At 43.2% G+C, this 16,408-nt stretch overlaps 1 protein-coding gene across 1 annotated transcript in view; it reads left to right on the top strand.

The window, feature by feature from the left end:
• The first annotated feature begins 7,070 nt into the window (after positions 1-7,070).
• TMEFF1 (transmembrane protein with EGF like and two follistatin like domains 1) overlaps positions 7,071-16,408 on the top strand; it is a 128,035-nt gene continuing 118,697 nt past the window's right edge. Inside the window, exon 1 of the mRNA XM_082044985.1 lies at positions 7,071-7,500. Within this exon, the coding sequence (XP_081901111.1) occupies positions 7,251-7,500 (250 nt within the window). The 5' untranslated portion in view covers positions 7,071-7,250. The remainder of the gene's footprint in view (positions 7,501-16,408) is intronic.

Below are 16,408 nucleotides of genomic sequence, written 5' to 3'. Positions count from 1 at the left end.
TTGTGGAGGAACAAGATAAGAATATATTATTATTTAAGAATGTCATTATTCTGGACCCTAATCTCTCATTAACACTGAACATGCATTAGGTTAGGGTTGGCACCATGCCTAATTCTTGTTTTATATGCTACTATCTCTGTGTATGTTAAAAAAATACAGTTTCTCTTTCTCCTTCCTGACAGTTTTTTTTTCCTAAGTATATAGTTACGTATTAACATAATGACAATGTAATTGCTTTTGTGCTTATAAGTATTATATATAATGTGGATCAAGAACAACGTAATCTGTCTCTTTTGTGTAAACATCATTAAAATAATTAAGAAAATGAAGTTTGGACAGTTTGGTAATGATAAAAGCATGAGACATATAGCTATTGATAACAACGCATATGGCTATGCCTGAGAAAGCTAATTGTATAATGATAGAAATCAATGTGCAGCCTCCTGGAAATGGTTAACAAACTTTGAAAAGTTATGCAAAACTAGAGTATGAGAGCAGCAGAAGGCTGGAGAAAATTAGACTGGGAAATGCAATGCAATATAGCAATAAAGAAAGGCTTATGCAATTTTGAATTACACACTGTCACAGCACAGGGAAGTAGCAGTCCCTTTCTGAATGTCTTTAGTGGGCTGACAAGCTGTATGCTGCATCCACTTGTGTGGTTCTGTAGCAAAAATTAAAACAAAATAAAATTGAAATTACAGAGCCCCTTGACAAAAGTGTTTGAGAATATTTTACTATATAATGTACTACTAAAACCAGCCATCAGGGACAATTAAATGCAACATAAAAGATGTCATTCTTTAATCTGTTTTTACATTTTGATTAAGAATTGCAGATAACAAGGTGAAGGGTATTCTCAAAGCAAGGGGCATAATTGGCAAGAGCCATAGTACTCATTAACTGAAGATTACACTTCAAGCAAACCGAATACCCATCTGATTCAAAATACAGAGAGCTGTCAGGGCAACACAACTCAAGCTCAGTGAAATATATTTTTGCCCTTGTGAATGCCAAAGGCTAAAAGCAGGATTAAAAAATTTGTGTTATTAGTGTTATTTTATGGATATGGTGGAAGAACTGTAGAACGGAATAAGGCGTGACCTTCCTGGCACACCTAGGCACACACAGGTTATTATGTTGTGAATTACCTGCAGTAAATATATGATTCACTGGGGCTCAGGCTAGCAAAAAATTGAAATAGTCTGATCAATAAGTGACAAAAGCATTTATCAATATCTGGAAATCACTTTTACTAATCAGTGGTTAGAGTCTGGCAATATTTGAATAAAAGAAAGATGTCAACGAATTAGAAGAAACTGAGAAAATAGTAACAAGCTGATTAATGTGCTGAAGAACTGATTAATGAGGAAAGATTAAAAGAACTAAGTATGTGAAGGTGCTAAATGACAGCTCGTATTTCATTATATAAGCCAAGAAAAGAGAAAAAATGTTCGGAATGGATTAGTAAGAACAAAAAATATGTACGTAACGACAGTGCAAGATGGGCACACCAACTGGGCATACGTATTTGTGCCCCAAGAATGTTTCGCAGTTTTCACTACTGTTCCTGCCACTGCTCTGAATAAAGGTCAAACAAAGGTGTTGGTGTTCAGAGGAGCTAAAATGCATTGTAGAAGCTTGCATTTGAAACTGGGTTTTGAAAGGTAAGGATTTTGTTTTCCAGTGGCTGTAGAACCCTCTGTGTTCTGTGGCTGTTGCTGGGAAAAAAGAAATCTCTCGGTGCCCTGTTTTTTCCAGCAGCAAAATGAGCCCAGCAATATTTCTTGATTTGTGGGGACATTGTGACAGAAAATTCAGTAACATGTATGGGCCAGCAAGCTAGGGTGGGGACAAGTTCATAATTACATTAGTGAGGAGATGGCCTAAAAGTGTCATCATGAAGACATGAGAAGAAACGTCTCTAGCCTTGTTCTTAAGAATTGTCGTTGACCCAAGTGGGGTTTTGGTGGTGTCTTTCAACCGAATAAAGATTGGCTGGGAAAGGAGAAGCAAGAAGAGAAACAGATCTGTCAGCATGGTGAAAGGGGAAGGGAAATGCAGAAAATTAGGGAAGAAAAAAATAATCCAGGCAAACATCTGAAAAATTAGAGACTGCAAGAAAAAGAGGGAAATAGAATAACCACAGGAGTGAAGTATAAGATGCAAAGCAGAGAGGCAGAGCAAAGCCGGGGAAAAAAGATCTCAGCTTCCCAGGAGCAACTACCCTGAAAGTGTTGCTGCCTCAAAAACTGTGAGGCATTGGGGCAGCTTATGCACTGGGGAAGGACACTGCTGCACAGGGCAGCAGGGCACTGGGGGATCAGTAAAATAAACACTGCCCATGCTGCTTGCCCCAGAGCTATCATCAAGCTATACTGAGGGGAAGTGGGAACAAGCAATCATCTGCCTTCTCTTTCCTACCTCCCAGGAGCAGCAGGATCAAGCTCAGCTTTCCTGAGCTCTTGCCCTTGCTCTGCTCTCATTACTGTGCTGGCAATTTCAGTTTGGCCTAAACTGTCTTTTTTTTTCTAGCTTTGAGTGGTGTTAAATACTTGAAGCACTTGATGAAGCTTCTGCACCAAAAGTTAGATGTGAAACCTTAACAGAGGGCAAGTATTGATCTGAGGCTGGTGCCACATATTTAGTCCTAGACTGAAAGGAGGAAGACAGTACTGTGTTAAACACCCTTTCTGTTCAGCAAAGAGCCTTCCAGGCAAGAAAAGTTCTCCAAGGTTATGTTTGTACAGCAGGTGTTGAGTTTGGCAAGATAAACCTGTGGGAGGTCTGTTGGATAGGCTCCCATGTCCTACACCGTGACCTCGCTCTAAATCCTGGGCCACACACTTGACTGCTGAAGCACTCAGCACTAACACAGAAGAAACTCTATGGCACTGAAAAATAATTGTATTGTGAATCAATTAAATATGACATTCAATAGCTAGTGAACTCTGTATGAAGCTAAATTACATAGCCACCTGGTCCTTTCTTGACTGTTTTGATTTTGCACTCATTTTTTGTTATCAGAATGTGGTAGGATTGTATACTGAAGATCCTTATTTGTATTATCCAAGTTGTAAATGCTGAAGGTGGCAGATTTAGGTAGGTGTCTGTTGAGATTTTGGGCACAAAAAATGAGTAGAAAAAAGAAATGAAAGCAGATAAATGAGTTCAACTAGTGGACAAATTAAGTGTTTTTGATAAAAAAGTCAAAAGTGAGGTAGTTTATATGAGAGGGCTCCTGTGTCTTGAGGCTTTTATTGAGGCTGATTCTAGATGTGGTTAGACAACAAGATCTTTGGCTCAGGACAAGAGGCATCGAGCACAAACTGAAACACAGGAGGTTATCCTTGAACATCAAGGAAACACTTTCTTACTAAGAGGGTGACCAAGCACTGGCACAGGTTGCCCAGGTAGGTTGTGGAACCTCCATCCTTGGAGATATTCAAAAGCCATCCGGATATGGTCCTGGACAACCAGATCTAGATGGCGCTGCTTGAGCAGGGGCCTTGGGCCAGATGATGTCCAGAGGTCCCTTCTAGCCACAACCTTCCTGTGATTCTTTGATTCTGTGAATATTGTTCCAATTTGTACTATCGATGTTTTTGAAGTCTTCTTCACAACTAGGGGAGTTGGAAGCATTATTTGGTTAAGAATGAAAAGTTGAGAATTATAAGTACAATTCTCTGGCAAAATACCTTGCAAGGGCAGGATTCTACTGCCTGATGCATAGGGGAACAGTGGGCTCCGAACAACAGCTTAATGGTTTCACTAAATTATATTAATAGATCTCCTCCATTTTGTTCTCCAAGATTAAATAGAACAGTGCTTTCACAATTAAGTGTATCTGTATTGTATCCAGATGTCTGGCAGATGAAACCACTCTCCCTGGTCAGGAAGCTTCTCTCTGCTCCTGCATATTGCCTGCTTCCCTTTGGTTGTGCATCTTCCTTCCTACAATGCCTGGGGAAAAATAAGGGAGGGCAGAAATTGTGTGTGTACCAGCAGTGGTCTGAAAAACGGCTGTTGGTGTTCAAGAACTCACCAAAGATGACAATTTTCAACAATTTGTAGAGCTTCCTGCTTTCACAGGAGAGCAGTTGGATGTGAACAGAAGTGAAATTATTGTACAATTGCAACAGGGTCACATTTACTTGCCGAAGATGGAAGGTAGCAAATGTGACAGAGTTTAGCATGATCTCAAAGACATACCAGATCTGTCAGTTCATCGGCATGGCATTCCCTCTGCTTGTAACAATATGTGTCGCAGGAGCAGCTTGCTCAAATTCTTTCAGAGTTCCTTTGATTCTTTAGCTGGCAGGAAAGTGTTTAGGGTTTTTTTATACATGTATCAGAGAACAGAATAAGAATGAATACCCAGCTGGTATAGTGTGAATTTGCCAACCAGGCATGACTGTATCACTCACTTAAGACTAGCTAGAGATGCGTCCAGGCAGATAGCACAACTCAGACATGGCTTTTCTAGCAAAAAAAAAAAAAAATGGCCTGTCATCCATCCTAGGAGTAAAAAAATAACAACAACAAAACCTGCAAAGCCAAATCCCATGAGACTAATTTACAATCCATCTGGATTTGTTAAAAACTTCCATATGATGCAGTGTGGGGATTGCCTAGTTAAACTGAAAGAGATCAGGTACTGAAAAAAAGCTGCAGATTCAGTTAGGAACTCACCACAGATGACAACACACTGCCCTGGAAGGGGAGTGTTTCAACTGGGCGAAGTTATTATTGCTGTTTCTTAAAGTTTATTCTGGGACTAATAGCTCGTATTTGCATGTATATTCATTATTGTGAAGGTGAGCGTGCTCTGGACACAAAGAACTGGGTAGGGCTGCCAACAGAAAGGATGTTCAGTATACCCTACAGAGACGACTACAGAGTCTTGAGGACTGGAATAACAGAATTGACCTGAAGTTTAATAATGGAAAAGATAGGGTCATGCACTTAGACATTTGTAAAAAGGGGTTTTTATTATGGACTGTAAATGAGAGAAAAATAGAAGGAGTTGCCTGTATTAGTTACTCATCCAAACCATCAGTGAATTTTGGTCATATGAAAAGTAAATTGGCTGTAGGAGAAAAGGTCGTTTTGGAAGAAATGAGGAGAGACTCCCTCCACTGCCAAGACTGGCAATACTATGTGAAAAACTGCTACATGTTCCATGTCAGCTATGCACAAGAAAGCTGAATTAAAATTGTACCTAGTGCAGAAAATTTCAAGTTACAGAGGCTCTGTGTTATAGGAGGAGACTAACAAAACTTATTGATAGGCTAGACAAGTTGACAGTGTCTATGACTACTACCTATAAATATATTATAGGTTTGAGTGCAAGGGAAAGAGAAATGCCTAACTGAAATAGTGTATGGCACAAGGACAGGTGCTTACCAGCTGATCTTGAAAGTGTCCAGGCTGAGTGTTAGAAGGAGCTTTCTAACACAGGAATAGGTCAGCTCTGGTCCAACCCTCCAGCAGAAATTGCAGGAAAACAATAGATTTAATATTAGATGGATGTAGTTGTGATTATGGAAAGGGTTATATGAGTATTTGCTCCTGCAACAGCAAAGTACTGCCTTCAAAACACAAGATGTGTGCCAGTCCCGTGGCCTAAAGATCCAAAAGTTTACCTCCTTACCAGACCAGATTGCAATGCAGATCTGAGAAAGCTTTAAGCACCCTGGCCAATGTACCTCAGCAGCCCAGACACAGCAGAAGAGGCTCCATGCGAATTAATGCACCTCACCTTACTGAAGAGCAGAGCTCTTCTGACATCTAGCATCACTACTAGCAAAAGGAGCAAGTGATTACAGAAGAATGTTACTTGGCAGAGACAGTCAGTATTGAACTCCATATGCTGAAAGAAAATTGCTCACTCAGTTGGCAATACAGGACTTATGTCTTCATCATTGTGTTTAAAAAGACAACAATCTGACTTCATGTGTCTGAACCACTGTGCCTACCCAAAGCTTACTGCTGGATTTATGGCCTTATTCTTGACTGCTCTGGTTAATGAACTACTTGAAGATCTCTCCACACAAGAGCTATACCTTAGAGCAAGTTGGTGGCGTGCAGCAGCAGAGAGACCAAGGAAACAAGCAGTTATTGTTCCTGATAATGGAATGGTTTGAACAGTGGATTTAAAAGCTTGCACAAAATGTGACAACTGACACAGGAAAAATTCTTGTTGAATGTTAAGCATTGTCCAGTGTTTTCCCTATGTAAAAGTGATAACAGTGCTGTCAATTTACACAAAGCTTTCAGCCACAAAGTGACATGATGAGGGTCTGCACTCAAGATGTGTGCCTGGCACCCTGTACCTGTGCAGTGCTTTTGACCCTCTGAAGCATCTCCATGCAAAGCACTAGAAAAAAACCCAGGTAATAAAGGCACTGTTACCAAAAGTAATTACTTTCACCATAAACATATTTATTTACTTGGATCGCCACAAATGCTCCTGCCATACGTGCTGGGCTTCCATTCAGTAAAAACTAAACACAACCCTGACAACTAATCAATAGCAGAGACGGTCTCTTTGCTTTCTTCCCCATCCCCACTCCGGCCAGCTTATTAGTGAATAATAAACCATCTCACGGGATGACAAACGTCGTGCCAGTGGCCCTCCTTCCTCGCTGCCCCTTGTGACCCGCTCTGCTTTCGTTCACCCATCAGCGTTATCCCCGCACGCCTTTCAGCGGTACCCACCACCCGCCCGGCCCGGCCCCCCGCCGCGCCGGGCTCTCCCCACCCGCTCCCCGCGGGGGCGGCCCCGCCGTGCGGGCGGGCGCCGCCGCCACCGCTCGCCCTGCCCGCCGAGCGAGGAGAAGCCCCTCACCTCCCCTCCGGTCCCGGGGGAGGGGGCTGCCATCACGTGTGCTTCCTCCCCTTTCTCTCCCTCCTCCTCCCCCTCCGCGGCGGCGGCAGCAGTAGCAGCAGCCGCCTCGGCTCCGCTCCCTTTGTTGCAGGCGGAGCGGCGGCGCTGCCGGGCGCCGCGCACAAAGGAGCGCGGCCGGGGCCAGGCGGCCCCGCCGGCGGCCAGGAGCGGAGGCGGCCGCCGCACCGCTGGGCTGCGGGGGACGCGCTGCACCGCCGGGGCCAGCCCTGCCCGCGGCCGGGCAGCGGCGGAGGCGGCGGCGGCGGGTCTCTGCGGTCGCCGCGGCGGGGATGCTGAAGGTGTGCTCCGGCGCGGCGGAGAAAGGACGGTCCCGCCCGGGCGGCGCCGCGGGCTCCGGTTGATGCTGCGGGCCTGCCGCCGCCGCCATCCCGCTGCCGCCGCCGCTGCTCCTCGGCCGCCCCTCGTCATGCTGGGAGAGAGCCCGGCCGCCGCCCGACCGCTCCTGCGAGCGGGACCCCCCATGGCGCTGTGCTATACCTCGGCCCTCCTGGTGCTCGCCCTCTCCGCCCTGCCCGCCGGCCGCGCCTCCCACCCCCTGCCCGGCTCCGAGTGCCAGGGCGGCGGCAAAGGGAAAGGCATCAACTGCTCAGGTAATGCCCCGTCGGTTTCCGCGCACCACCCGGCTCCGCGCCCACCCGTGCGGGCGACCCACGCGTGCACGTGGGGGGCTGAGCGCGACCCCCCCGGCTCCTCCCGGCCCGTCCCGGCGGGCGGTGGAAAACAAAGGAGCAGCGCCCGCCCCGGCCCCCGGTGCGGCGGACCGGCGCCCCGGCCGGCGGGGAGATCCCCCTCCCCGGGGGCGGGGGAAGCCCCCTCTCCAGCGGCTCCCCCGTCGAAAGGACGGAGTTTGCCGCTGTCTCTCGGCTTTTGTTGTTCCCCTCCGCCCTCCCGCCGCCGTGCCGGCAGGTGCGCACCGGCAGCCCCGGGCGCTGCCCGCAGCCGCCCCGTGCCCCCCGCCGCCCCGTCCTGCCGGGGGCAGACGGCGAAGAGCCGGCAGGCAGCCGTGAGCCCAAGCCCTTACGGCGCTCACACGGGCTCCTTCTTCGGTCTCTGTTCGTGTGGGCAGCCCAGACCCCAAAGCCGGGGTAGCCTCACCATCCGTCCTGCTGCCGGTTGCTGTGTGAATTAACTCGGGATGAGGTTAGACAGCAGCTTTTTAGGCATTTTTTTCCTGCTTTGGTTGCATGACAGGAGAATCCTTTATTATGTCTGCCCAGCCTATGCGTAAGTATATGCTGGTATAGTACAGTTTCAGTGTAGGTGAATTGGTCTGGCATGACAGTGGCACATTTTCTTATATCTTGAGGGATACGGTGCTTTTAAAGTAGAACAAAGTAAATGCATACAATAGAAAGTTTACGATTTGTTAGAAAGACTTGTTTTTTCTTCTAAAACTAATAGTTAGAAAAGGTAATTTATTTATTTTTGCTCTCAAAAATTGCTGTCTATGCCTCTTACTGCGTTCTAAACTGATAGGTTTATTCCACTGCAAGGATCGCCGGCGAGAGCCGCACAAAGTGCCTTCTCCAAGGTGATGAACGTTTCTTGCCCTGTGCTCGGAGCACTCCCATTGTCTTCACCGGGAGTCGGAAGGCAATTTCCACACTGGAAAAGCTCTTGCTACCTCCCAGGCTAGGGTCCACAAACTGTGTAACAGCTTTCAAGAAATGAGTGAATGGAATAGTGATTTTCCTCCCAATTCTGTTTTATAATATGGATAATGCTGCTAAAGCAGACTGTCAAATTCACAGACCAGCAAACTGTGGCAAAATGATTTTGCAATATAATAAATCTAACTGCTCTTCACTCTTGATATGCTCATTTCTTCTTCATTTTAGCTAGTTTAGATATCTACTGTGTTAGCTTGTGATACCACAATGGTACTGTTTTACTGCTGCCTTTTGCATTCTGTTTGTATGAATATCATGGTTATTTTTAAAGAGAGGTTAATAGGTTAATGTGTCACTGGTGTTAGCGGCTTACCCATCAGAGCCATGTGGGTCATTAGACCACAGCATGTTCATAAATCAGTGAGATTAAATATGGAAGGCTATTGAAATATATGAGGAAGTTTCTAACATACTGTGCAATGCACAGATACTGGTATTTAGAAACCATCACAGAAAGAGGGCTTTCCAACCTGGAATTAGAAAACCGTATGCTGTATCGAAGGCATTCAGAATTATTTGGTTCTGCTAAAAATAGGCAGAAGCGAATATATGTGCTATATATGTACGTATGGCAGGTACTATTTTTAGTGTAGCTACAAAAATATGGAAGGAAAATTTCATTTAAAAATACAGTAGTCAGATTCTGCTATGTGTTAATTGTTTCATGCAAGACGGCAGTGTTTCAGTTCTCAACATTAATTTCGAAAGAACTAATATCAACACCTACTATCTGGGACAGATTTCCCCCTCACTTAGTTCTGTATAGCTTCATTAACTTTTACTGGATAAGCTACTCCTTGCAAAAGATGAGTTTCCTATACTTAGCTGGGGCCAGGCGTTGGCATTAGCGCCTTCATCAGTGGATTGTTACAATGTACATTGCTATTTATACTGAAAGTTAAACTGAAAACCACTATCATTACTTTTTCTTCAAACATTTGGACTCTCTAAACTACTTCGCATACTCAGAGAAAAAAAATTCTCTCTGCTGTTATATTTTCATTTTAATATTTGCATCATGTTGACCTGCTGTTCTGGAACAGTTTCTTATACTTTCTGGGATGGTTCCTGAGCTTGTAAAATTGTATCATCACTAGATTATGTAGCTACCTTTATTTTTTTACTTTTAGGAAATGCTGAACTCCTCACTTTTATTCCTCCAGAGTATACCATTTAAGAAAAAGTTTGCTGGTGGTAGACAGAGGCAGACAACAGGAAAAGTAAGATAGCCTTTTCAGCCTTGATTGTGCCCCTTTGGCACAGGCATTGCAGCTCGGTCTTTTGTTAAATTATGATATAATTGCATCATCCAAGGGCAGAGCATATAATCAAGTGATTAGAACAGGAAACAGAGAATTAAGACATATCTGCAGTTAATGACGATGTGGAATTGAATGTGTCTGTTCATCTGTCAGTCCATAATTTGCTAAGCTAGGAGAATGAAACAGCCCCATTTTACCCAGAATGGGGTAAAAAACAAGTTGGTGTCTCTGGAAAAGCGAATCTTAGGAGTGATGTTTTAGAGACGTTATTATATTCCCAGCACTACCTGTAGTCACCTTCTGTAACATTTCTGATATTCACTGGCTGTCCATGAGCAGGGTGGCGTGATGCTTGCTTCTCTGCTCAGGCTATAAGATAGTCATGTCCTTAGTAAAGACTGTGAACTGCAGGGGGTTATTAAGCATCTGGAGTGTAAAGGTAAGTATAAAATGTAGTCAGCTCATGAGCTCTTAATCTGCTGGCACTCTCCAGAGAAACACACTGCATGTGGGCACCTTCAGTTTCGATTTCAGTCTGGTTGAATCTCTGGTGTGAGATGTGCTCCAGTCACACGTGTGGCAGCCACCGGGGTTGCAATTTGATCATAAGTGACCACACTCTGAGGATTTTGGTGAGAGGTACACAGACTTGACAAGAGAGATAGCTCAGTGCATTGGTTCGGATTTGTGCACCCAGGATTTTGAATAACATTGGTAAGCCTTTCAGGTTGCTGCTCCTTCATGTAATAAACTACGCTTGTTTGGGATGATTCCACTCAACTCCTATGAGTCTCACAGGCCATATGCTGCCCTTGGTTTCTTAAATTCTCTTTGAGTGAAGTGACTAAAGACAAAATTGAATGAGGTCAAGGTAAAATTAAGGACACCTTCTCTTCCACAGAATTCCTCTTCTTTTTTTTTGCACAATCATAACGTGTCTGAAATAGTTTGTAGATAAAAGTAGATGGAAATTACCAATTAGGGAGAGGGAAAGGGATGCAGGGACAAAGGAAAATATCCATCCAGTGACAGGGTGATGGTTGAATGTATGATGGGCTGTTTACTGAGCATGGAAGTACAAGCTCTCAAAAAACTTGTAAATTTTCAGAGAGAACAGCAGAGAAAGCTATAGTGGAGCCATCCTTCACCATATACACATTATCTTAACTTTCAATATGCTTTAGAGAAATGGTTTCTGCCCTGATGAAACTCATGGAGTAAATTAGACAAACAGAGAGTATGGAAACATTAGAAAAAAACAGGGACGTGAAGCAGAGAACATGGTTAGCCAACATGAGTACAACAAGCACAAGCAAAACTTACATGTTTTCATATTTTAAAATGTGATAGGATGAGAAGGGAGGGGTAGACATCCTTGGTAGAATGAAAGCATCTGGAGGCTGGACAACGAGAGCAGGTCCTGAAGAGGGAATGGGAGTGGAAGTTGTTAACTGGTACCTGAACAGAAAGGAGTAAGGAAGCAGCATGAGAAAAGATACACAGCCAAGAGTAGGAGCAACTCACAGAGGATGGACAAGAGTGGCAAGAACTGGCTACATCGTATGCCTCTGTTTTAAAGCATGCCTTTTTCCCTTGTGTGAACAGAGTTTAGAGGAAGAAGGGTTGGGAAGGGCACAGAAGGTTAGCAAGGTGAGCAACAGGAGATCCAGTTTAAATGCAGATAAGGCAGGAATGTCCAGGAGCGTGATCATAAGCCTGTGTAGTGTAACAACAGAAAAGTTACATCAATTATTGATTATTGCACACACCCAAAGAGGGAGCAGTGCATTTTAAGTATGGCTACTATCACTGGAATTACATATGTTACCATAGAAAAATAATACCTCTTTTTGCCTGCTTGATTAAGGGCTCTGTTTCCATTACTTTGTTAGATGTCATCAAGTCTGTTCTCCAGACCCTGTATCAGGGATCCAGTGGCTGGATACCATTGCTAGCATAAGAGGCATAGCAGGCACATTTCCAGAAAAATATTACCTGCTCAAGCCTTATCTGTGTAGCACATTGGTGTGGTGTATGTAATGTGTTCATACCTGCTATATCCAAGGACTAGAAATAAAGAACATATCTTCTTCATTCTGTGTGCAGGTTACCAGTAGTGCGCTCTTGTTCGGTGATTGATGGCTGGCGGGGATGGTGGAGAATGGCAAAATCTGAGGTCACTGCAGCCAAACCAAAGCAGGGGAGTTCTTGGAATATCTTGCATCATCAGGAAACCATCTCTGCTTGAGCATTGCACTTGCCTTTGCTAACTCTCCTTCCTTCCAAAAGGGTTTGACAGTGGCAGAGAGAGATAAGGAGAATTTTTAAAGTGTTAAAAACCTAAATGAACAAGAATATGGTTGGGTTAGAAACACAACATTTGGGGCACAAGCTCTGAATGCCTTAAGGAAACAGTTTCATTGGAAGACAATAATTCAGTCACCTTTGCAAGGGCTTATTTCTCAGAGGCATCTAAGATATATCAGCATGGAGGAGAAAATATGCTTTCAAAAATGCTATCTATATTTATTGGCAAAGTACAGTTTTAGGGTTCAAGCCAGGATGAACTTTCTTTACTTTAAGGCATGTTACCTATTATGTATGAGTTGTTGTAGCTGAAAACTTCACCTTTTTCTTTGGGATAAGAAGAGTTCTAAAGCTACTCCTGTCTACTACATCTATACTGTGAGGTGAAGACCTGAGTTTACGAGTGGGTTGGCCAAAATGAGTTTTATATACACTCTTTCTCACTCTAGGCTTGTGTGTTGTGTGAAGCTTGGGTCCAGATTGTCCCCACTGTGACAGGGAAAAGCTGAATACAAGCATGGAGCTCCCTTGGCCCTGCCTGTGCCCAATCCATGTGGCAGAGGTGAACTTGGATTTGGGAAGCTATAAACCTCAGGCACTGCCAGTCTCTGGAGGCTGGCCTTAGTTTCTGCCTGGGCTCAGTGGAGACTCTGAACCAGAATGAGATGTGGCCTCAAGACTGGCTTTCATCCATGCTTATCAGCTGGAACAGACATACCCTTTGTGGTTTTTGTGAAGATTAAGTGAAGGAGGGTTTGGTTTTTGTTTTCGTTTTTGGTATATCATTCTAAGTTACACAAGGCCAAACCAATTTGTGCTAAAGATACAAAGGCACATTGGCAAGAATGTAAAGGCAGTGGAAGGAAGGCAGAAGCAGAGGATGGAAGAGAGGTAGAGGTTCAGGTAAACTACCCTAACTATTTTGAGAAGTACACATCTTTTTATGTTTGCATGGATAAACTTGATCTGAAATGCTAGACGGGACTAGAGTAATTGGTTATTTCATCTAAGATACTATGACTTATGTTCCCGTAAATGAATTGTAACAGTCAAGACAAATAAACTGTGATAGGTGTTTGTGCTGATCGAACTTCTGAAGTAAATGATCTGGACTCAGTGAGGTTACATTTCAATTTGAGAAACTATCGTAAGGCATGAATATAAATCAAATATGAGTAAAAAGTACGAACAATGATTAAAAAGAGAAATTAAAACTCAGACAGTAATATGCACATATTTGTTTCCCTTTAGTGTAATTACCTATACATGAAATGTCCTTGCAGTACAGATTCTCATGCTGATTAAAGAGCCGAAAGGTAATGAAATAAAATTGAAAGTGTCAGAATAGCAGCAAATAATCTTGCAACAGGTGTCACTCCATCATTGTCACTAGTGGGAACTGGTAGTGTGATGGAGCAATTGAGGCTTGACTAGAGGGGCTGGATCGAGTCCAATTTCTTCATCATTTTTTGAAAAGGGGAAAAGAGGAGCTATGTTTGTTTTGGAAAATATTGCCAAGAAAGCATTATTTCGGTACCAAAACCTCTCTGGTAATTCCTGTTAAAAGGAAAACAAGAAGTGTGTTTAATAAGAGCAGTCTGGCCCTTTTTTGGTGCTGATGTAAGGATAAGGATTTTGCACTTCAAGTCTTCTGGTTTTCTTCTAGAGTTTATAGTAGGGTGGATAAAGGTTAGAGTTAATATTTATTTGGACTTGAAAAAAAAGGATCTGTGGTCAAGTTCTTTGAGTAGAGATGTACAACAGCAGAGAATCCCAGGTATCGACAGGAAGCTCAATTTACCATTTTCCTATGAAGAGATGATCACGTTCCACCATTGATCCCTCAGTTGAAAGTGCTTGTGACTCTTCCAGCCTGTGGTCAGACTTCGGCGAGTGTCCACAAAGCACATAGTAGCAGTAGTTCCCAGAATAATTGTATCTGTAACATTTGGGGAAGAAAAAATACTGAGCAGCAGGCTGTGCAAAAAAAAATCTGTTCTTCTGGGTCTAGACTACTATGTATCCTCTTTAATAAGTTCCTACAGATGCTGTGGCATGAAAGTGGAGATAGAGGACATTTTGGTGTTTTTGAGGTGAAAGCCTGTCTTTTTTTAAAGCAGTCTGTACTATTCAATAGAGCTGAAGACCAAGGAAGTTCATTGTAAATTATTCTTACAAAAAATCATTCTATCCCAAGAATAGCTTTAGATAATAAGAAGATTATCATTAAATGATGTGCTGTAAACTAAATAGCCCTTTCTAATCTAATTGCTGTAGTTTATTCGTAGATCATCTTTAGATCATCTTGAAATTCTAACAATTCAGAAATACAGAGAAATACAGGAAGAAAAAAGGAAAGAGTGTGAGAGGGTGGAGTTGCATTTTGCATTTTGTGTAGCTCCTAAGTGTGTAGAGAAGGGCTTGTTTGATTAAATCAATCCATAGTAAATTTCATTTTATTAAACCATTTCTTGGCAAAATGGGTTGTCTTTGTGTGATATTTTTGTTCCAAAAAAGGATAAGAAGATACAGACAAAATCTGGTTAGGAGTCAGTTTAGCCATCAAAATTGTGATCTGATTAAATTATATTTTCCTGAGAACCTTAAATCTGCCCCTCTGTCTTGATGAACAGCTACAGTGTATCTTTAGTTCTAGTGTAATTCACAGATGACTTCAAGGGGATCTGAGAGCAGAATTGCTTTATCTTGTATTATTAAGTAGATATCTAGTGGTGCCATTAATTGTTTAAATAGCTAGGATTTCTGGCTCATGTGTTCTTAAATTTATTTATTTGTTTATTTTTAAAAATCAAAATGTCAGGTCAGTTTTTTTCCCTTAAGGATTCTTACCAGGAAACTTCTGTGTTCTTTGGAGTGGGGATCAAGAAGCCAGTGGACCTCTTTGCTAGAAGACTACCTGCAAGACATGAAGAGTGCCTAGAAGACTTCTGTTCTCATTGGCCCAGACCTGGCTGGGTGGGAGCTGCGTGACTGACCAGGCTCTGAGTTCATTTGCATATATATTGCTGATGTGAATTTCTCTCTTAAAGAGAGCAATTTAATGTTACACTGATATCAATGCTCAATTTTTTTAAGTTGCTCTAAAACTGCCTCATTGATCATAATGTGGTTTGTGAGGAGGCGGTGTTTGACTAGCAAATCGGGATTTATTTTAGGTTAATTTAAATTCTCATTACAGTAGACAATTTCTAAGGACGGAAAAGACAGGACTTTTCTGATAATAGATTGTGTGTTACAGCAACAATGTTTAAAGGATCTGATTCAAAATAAAATTAAATCCTTCTAATACCTCTCTTTTGAGGTATTAGAAAAAAAATAAATTTAGTTACAATTACAGTCTTGAAACACTCACATTATATAACCATGTGCAAGCTGGCAGGATCCTCATCCATGCTTCAAAAATAGTGTTAATTAAGACCAGCAGGAAAACATGTGAAAATGAAAGGGAAGAAAATAGGGAACAAGACAGAACTATAAGTAATTTTTCTGAAGGAACCCGCTACTCTTGGTAGCTGCCAGCTCCTCCCCTAGCCCATTTCTACCAGGCTGAGACCTCACCATTCTCTTGTATGTCTTAAATAGGTGCAAAATTCTGCTTTCATAAGATGCATAGAGCATCCTGTGGGGCGCCGCTGGGGAAGAGGACATGTACGATATTCTTGGCAGACAGACAAAAGGGTGTTCAGGACATGAAATGGTTCTTCTCGGTTCTGGTCTGGAGGCCAAAACCTCCTGAAATCTGGCTCTGCCTGGCGGCAAAGCCGTTGTAGGCAGCCTCATCCCAGCTGCCTGGCTTGCTGGCTTCCTCTAGGAGGGGCCCTGGGGCATCTCCTCTGCCTCACACCCGTCTCACAGGATCAGTGTGGAAGCAGATGGAGGAGTGGGGGTGGTGAGGCGAACAAGAGAGCTGGATCTGTGCAAACTCTGGTTAATCTGCCCTTGATGAGCGTAGCATGTTCAAGATGAACATCAAATGCTCAACCTTAGGAGCTCCAGTTGCTTCACCCCACGTCCAGCCCTGTTTATTTTGAAGGCTGGCATATTTTCATCCAGCTTCAGGAGTCTGACACATTTCAGTGTTCACCTACTGCTGACCAAAAAGTCCTGCTTTAAGAAGCACTTCACTGGTCTCAGTTACTAACTCATGTGAGCACTGTATATGATGAAGGAAGAAGAAACACATAGCCCACAATGAAATCATACTGTCACATCTCCTTTTGTATGACTATAGAAAAACC

The sequence above is a fragment of the Streptopelia decaocto genome, assembly GCF_964273445.1.
Source record: "Streptopelia decaocto genome assembly, chromosome: 2".
Taxonomy (NCBI): domain Eukaryota; kingdom Metazoa; phylum Chordata; class Aves; order Columbiformes; family Columbidae; genus Streptopelia; species Streptopelia decaocto.
This window is presented reverse-complemented; position numbering and strand designations above follow the sequence as displayed.